The sequence below is a fragment of the Azolla caroliniana genome, unplaced genomic scaffold, assembly GCF_043228905.1.
Source record: "Azolla caroliniana isolate FFs.n. ecotype wild unplaced genomic scaffold, voAzoCaro1.0.p SCAF_20, whole genome shotgun sequence".
In the NCBI taxonomy this organism is placed as follows: Eukaryota; Viridiplantae; Streptophyta; class Polypodiopsida; order Salviniales; family Salviniaceae; genus Azolla; species Azolla caroliniana.
This window is the reverse complement of record NW_028230455.1, coordinates 9,667,866-9,674,094: the sequence shown is the minus strand read 5'-3', so window position 1 is coordinate 9,674,094 and position 6,229 is coordinate 9,667,866. Positions and strand designations below refer to the sequence as shown.

Here is a 6,229-nt window from a genome sequence, read left to right as displayed (position 1 = left end):
TAATAGAGAAAACTGCAAAGATTTTCTATTGACTAAAACTTATCAAATACATTGTCAATCAAAATCCTAGAGGATTAGGCAAATACATATAAGGATAACATATATAACCTTATAGATTTAGTGATTGCCAAAATATGGAACTAAACATATATGTAGAGTTCATAAACACGATCACAGCCTGACATACATAGCTAGCTAGAGTTATGACCAAAAGAAGGAAAATTGCAATTCCATTTCCTTTGCTAGTGGGGTTCTTTTTCGGTTAGCACATACATCATTCAACTGAGCTTTAGGTGAGGCACCAGATTCAGCATGCCAATTGCAGACAAGACATCTACATCCAATGTTTACGTTGACTTCATTTGAACACAGTAAAATATCTGCAAAATGAAATGTGTCATATTAGACAAACAAATGAAAGAAATAATGAAACTTATTTGCTCTGTTTATGTTGATACAGACTAAAAGGTTTACTTACCTTAGACACAATCATGCTTTCATTCCCACTTGTTGAGAAGGTTGTGATTGAGGTTGAGCAGTGTTTGCAATAGCTTGTTGATTTTGCTGGTAATTCAAAGGGCGCCTGAAGAGCATAATATGAGGTTCTGGTTTGTGGATAGCATAGTGTACCCAACCCCTAGATTGCTGAACTCCAAGGGCCCGCCATTCATTCTTTATATGACCAGAAGTCAAGAAAGGCAATTTAATACAAAGATGTTGAGACAAAAAGTTCTACAAAAATGCTATGTTAATAAACTCCAGACCCAAATTACAAGACATTTACATACATCAGAAGCAGTTATGAAAGACATTTATGGGAAAGCTTAGAAATCTACAAATTGATGACACTTATAAAGAGCAGTGCATAGAGATTTGAAAACAAGAAAATTGAGACTAGGAAATCACAAGAATTGCTATTTTTGTCAATACCATATCCGGTGTTATTTACATAAATTTGAAGTAATCTGCAATTGCAGAAAATATAGACTAGCAAATAAAATGGCATGCAATAAAGACTGCTATTTAAATCACGCCTAAGCTATTGACAGAGTTAGCATGCTTCTGGATCATGCCAATGTTCATTCTTTACGCATCAACAAATGAAGTCAAGAAAGACACTTACAAAATATGTTTCCATCACAGAAACCTAACATTCAATATCAACAGAATTTTCCATGTTTATCAGAAACAACACCAACATTTGTTCAAATACTTGAAAGAAGTTTATTAAAAGAATATGCTATAAAAAATCTACAAATACATAATGCTTATCAGAAATAATAAATATTCTTTCTTTGCATGAGAAGCACAGAAAAAAGATGTTTAGAACAAGGAAACCTAAACAAAGAAGATGATTTTGGTACACAAATCAACAAGCATTAAGAAGCATATTTGGAAAATCAGAAACCCAGCTTAGTAAAGTTATCCACATTTTCTATACCTATCAAAAGTAAACCAGCATTAACTCATAGAAAGACGTTAATAACAAAGCTGGGATACAATATTTACAAATTTACCATGCATATCAAACGTTAGAAACAATTCAGAGAAAGTCTAGGACATTCAAAGAAGGTTTATATAACCTAAAAGATATACAAATTTACCATATTTAAAATCATTTGTTACACGTTTATTAGAATCAAGCCAACAAACCTCTGAGAGAAGTCGATTCTTAGGAAGCAGCTTGGTAATTTCCGGAGTCAGCACAACATGCCTGTAAAAACATCAAATAGGAAAATAACTGAACGCAAATTAGAATAGAGACGGGTTTCAGATACACATGCAGCAATATTATAATGTTTCTTGTTTCAATCAACAAGTACAACGAAAACATATCATTGGTTCAAAAGAAGAGAAATGGCAAATATCTAGTGATAAATAATGAAGATCCTTGGAAATATGACAATATTACAGGGACGAATCCACAATTACTTTGAGACAATTGAGGATGTATTTAGTGAAATTCGTAAGATAGAAACAATACCTCAATTACACAAAAGCAACATCGTTTGACGAGATTGAAACAATGCTCAGATCCAAGCAATGTAAACAAATACCTCACAACCAAGAAAATTTTATAGAAGGAAAAAGATAGGATTCACCCATACTAAATCACCAAATCCATAGACTAAGATTGTGCAGATAAAATGCACTTGTTTCTGATGGAATGGCATAAGAGATCCTATATAAAATCAAAGAAATCTAGCATCGTTTAGTATTTGACACGCAGAAGAGTAGCTAAAATCAACTGGAATAAGAAATCCTGAATTAGATAAGTGAGAAAACTGTCATTACTAAGTTTAATCTTTTCAATACGACAGAAAACTGAGAGAATGACTAAGGGAATCTTCTCTTCTCTCAAAACTTAACTTTGAAGAAGGGAAACCTACTATCAAGGGAATGATCTACCATATGTGGGGTTCCGGAAATGTTACTTAAAAATGCCAAATCCTTTTCAGACAAAAGAGCACCAGTTTCTCATAGAATGGCTAGGAACATATAAGGTATTTCAAAATCTTTACAAACTAGCACTAATTTTACCATAGTATAAGCTCCAAAATATAGTAGTTACATACAAGAAAGCTGACATGTAGGATGACAATCATGCAGATAGAAACGGCACAAAAAAATTCATATTCAGATAGCATTCGTATAATATGGAAAAACTACACTTTTATTCGACTGTATAAAAATTTTAAATACAATACCCCTACCAAGACACAGAAAATATACGATGCAGAAAGCAAACAGGACATAAAAACACAGAGAAAAGTACCTTAATAAAATACCGGTAGACTATCAGAACACATAAACCTGATCTCGACAGAGGAGTGCAGATGTGCCTTTCTTTAATCATGTGTATGGTCAACATAGCCAAAGATGAACGGAAAACGTGTAGCCATGAGTCATGACACAACACCGAGAGACATCAAGCACGTGTGTGTATGTGATAAGAAAACTAAAGAGAAAAGCGTCTGTGATTGTAGAGAACAGGAAGACAACAAGAATCCACAAAGAAAACCACAATGGATAGCCAGAGAAATGCAGAAAACGAACATATAGAGAGAACATAACTAGATTTCACAAAGAAAAGCGGCAGAAAACAATAGAACCTCTAAGAGAAACAAACATGTACTCGTATGCGTCGTCGAAAATACGAGAACAGATAAGAGAAATTTGAGAGAACAAAACATGAAGAAACAGAGATAGAAAGAAGGAAAGTTGCAGGGAAAGAGTACATGTATTCGTATAAATCATCTCTATACCATATTATACCGAGAAAAATGCAGAATACAGACCATGCAGATAGAGAAGGGGAGAATTTCTGATGGACGCACCTGTATTCGTATACGTCGTCGAAATATTTCTCGGAATACTGGATCTGTGGCATGGCGAAGCTTGAACGAAAGTTAAAGGAAACGATATGGATCGGGGTGTGTGTGTGTGTGTGTGATAGAGAGAAAGGAAACCCTAACCCTAACCCTATACCTAGAAAGGAATGAACGTAAGAATTTCTTCTTCTTATTCCTGCGGAAAAAAAGGAGCGGGAAAACGAGACGGAAGATAGAACCAAATTCAAAATATATTTTGAAAAAGCATCTTTTCATTTATTTATTTGTTTTTCTGAAATGACGCCATTTCTCGTTTTGTTTATTGAAATACATGCTTGGCTATACATATGTATTTATTCTTTTTATCTATTTATTTATATTGGCTATATAGCTTTATATCTAATTATGTGTATGTGTATGTGCTGTTGCAAATATGTCTATGTGTACGTGTATGTGTACATACATATGTGTAAAGCTCTTTGCAAAGGGTTGTCAAGGAACACCATCGGCCAAAAGAATAGGTTTGGTTAGCCAAGGTTCAAATTTAGTGAATCTCATTTGTTGATATCATTTCTAGTTGTCTGCCTTCTACTCTATTACAATTGTCGGGAGATTTCAAACATTGGGCAACAAAGCTATTTGAATGTGTTTTCAAATTCCATTTTGTCAATCACCCTATGGGCTATGTAGCATGTTGTCTAAAGTATATTTGTAAAGCTAATTTTTTGGAGGAAAAAAATGCCAATGAAGTGTAATTGTACATGATCTGGGTGGGGGTAAAATACACGTATGTCATAGGAATTTGGAAAATACATGCATATCATCTTAATTCGGAACTGGTATATATTCAACTTTCTTAATCTGATAATGTAAAGTCATGATTGGTCAATGTCTCGTTGAAGTGTGTATGTTTGATGAATTCTTAATTACGCGGTATGGTATATTGATGATGGTATTGCTTACAATATTCACAACTACATGTTTTTAAATGCTTGCCAATGTTTGTGAGCTTTTATGTACTTGTGCCTTGTTAATAAGTCTCTAGTATTATGTCCTATACTTATTTAAATGTTGGAATTTCCGAGACACCTTGACATAAGCACACATTCAACACATCCATTTTTTCATCATAATAGTTTATAAAACCTACATGTTGAAAAAAGTTATCAAAACATGCATGTAAATTATTAAACTTGTAGCACGTTCAAACTTCAGGATTATCATGTCATCTAATTCCTAATCACTTCACTTCAACATTCGTTCTGTATTTGTACTTCATATCATCTTTCTATTCATGCTACACACATTTTTCCCCATAAATGGAAGCTTCTTAGAGATAATTGAAAAACATTGACAAGAGGTTTGTAAGTTTTAAGTATCAAATTGCCATTGCTATTGTCATGACCCACAACAAGCGAGACATGAAAACTTAAAAACTCCTCCGCAACAACACATAAGTAGGAAGAGTACAATTAATACGAGGAAAGTGTCGTAAATACCCCTAACTCATGTAGGGGATGATATCACTAATATCCCTAGTATCTATTTTTGTATATAAGTATATAGGAGAGACCTTAGTCAATAAAGAATGGTAAAATTGAAATGTGTCAGTAATATTTTCCTTCTTTCATTCCATTCTAAACAAAACATGTGTGCTTTATTTATTTTCGGCATCATCTTTCAAAAGGTAATGTGATACCTTTCAATCCTTTGGGTCTTGAAAAGTGGATTTGAAAAGACATTTCGTAGGAGAAAAGTGTTAGTGTGCATGATCACAAACTAAAATGATGAATGTTGAGAGTGAAGTGTTAGCGTACATGTCTCAAACGGAAATGACAAAAATAGTTTTTTAACACTTTAGGAGGTGGAAAGCAATTTTGAAAAGTCGTTCCTTCACAACATGTGTAAACGAACACGGTCACAAACAACAAGGATGATGTATTTGTGAAATGCGTGTACATGATATGAAACTAAAATATGCTACTGTTGTGGAATCAATTTGAAGTGCATATTGTTATGAGAAAAGTGTTACTAATTATCTCAAATAAAAAGATGAATACTTACTCAAGTTTTATATTGCTTCATGCAAATTATGTCAAAAAAACCAAGGATGTTATGATTGACACTTAGGTCATGAAAAGCGAATTTTCAAATGCCATCATTTCAAGGGATACAAGTTGTTCGAGATGAATGATTGATGAAATGTATGTTAGATTATTGCTAGCAAAAAAAAGGATGGTTGCTTGGTGTAGTTACTAGTGACATAAGATTTAACACTAAGTTGATATGTCTTATTGAGGCAATGATAATGAAGAATGTCAATGAACAAGAAGCAATGAATATGTAAATATGTACACGCACCATACATACATACATACATACATACATACATACATACATACATACATACATACATACATATATATACATACATACATATATATATATATAACTACATAAAATACATACATGGATGACCATTTGACTAGATATTGATGTAGACTTGAGTTCCAATTAGACAACCAACACGACAAAGTGAACTACAAACAAATCCATTAAAGATTAAACGAAGGAGACTATTTTGTGGCATCCACGTGGAATAAGTTGAACTACAATACCATCATTTTTTGACGTTGGCTTGCAAGATCCACATCAAAGTATATCCTTGCATGTAACATATGATGTGGAAGAGAATAAGTGGCGTTGTAGACATATATTTTACAACGATTGTATTGCAATAACATCAAATACTAGTTTCATACTTGCAACGATATGGAATGCAAACATGGGAAATGTTTTCTAGATTCCTGAACATATTTAACAATGATTATTAGGTATACATATTGACGAGGGTTAACAATTAGAATGCATCTTTATTAAGGACAAATACACCACAT

The 6,229-nt window shown here is 33.2% G+C and overlaps 1 protein-coding gene across 2 annotated transcripts; it reads right to left on the bottom strand.

Annotated features, from left to right (window-relative positions):
* LOC147850938 (cyclin-dependent kinases regulatory subunit 2-like) lies at positions 1–3,485 on the bottom strand. Of its 2 annotated transcripts, none has more exons than XM_087336048.1 (4): positions 3,339–3,485; positions 1,654–1,714; positions 475–672; positions 1–380 (listed from the first exon to the last, which is right to left on the bottom strand). In XM_087336048.1, the coding sequence occupies exons 1-3, from the start codon at positions 3,389–3,391 to the stop codon at positions 490–492; spliced, it is 297 nt and encodes a 98-aa protein (XP_087192174.1). In that variant the 5' UTR covers positions 3,392–3,485; the 3' UTR covers positions 1–380; positions 475–489. The 2 variants fall into 2 exon arrangements, with proteins under 2 accessions (XP_087192174.1, XP_087192175.1); XM_087336049.1 differs by having other exon boundaries at positions 479–672.
* Between the last annotated feature and the right edge of the window lie 2,744 nt (positions 3,486–6,229).

What these genes read in the sequence shown, in the direction of transcription:
- LOC147850938 (XM_087336048.1), bottom strand. Translation starts at nt 3,391, where the DNA reads ATGCCACAGATCCAGTATTCCGAGAAATATTTCGACGACGTATACGAA. An exon ending in GACGACGTATACGAATACAG is followed by an intron (nt 1,715 to 3,338) that starts GTGCGTCCATCA and finishes ATGTTTTTACAG; the next exon opens with GCATGTTGTGCTGACTCCGG. An exon ending in AGAATCGACTTCTCTCAGAG is followed by an intron (nt 673 to 1,653) that starts GTTTGTTGGCTT and finishes GGTCATATAAAG; the next exon opens with AATGAATGGCGGGCCCTTGG.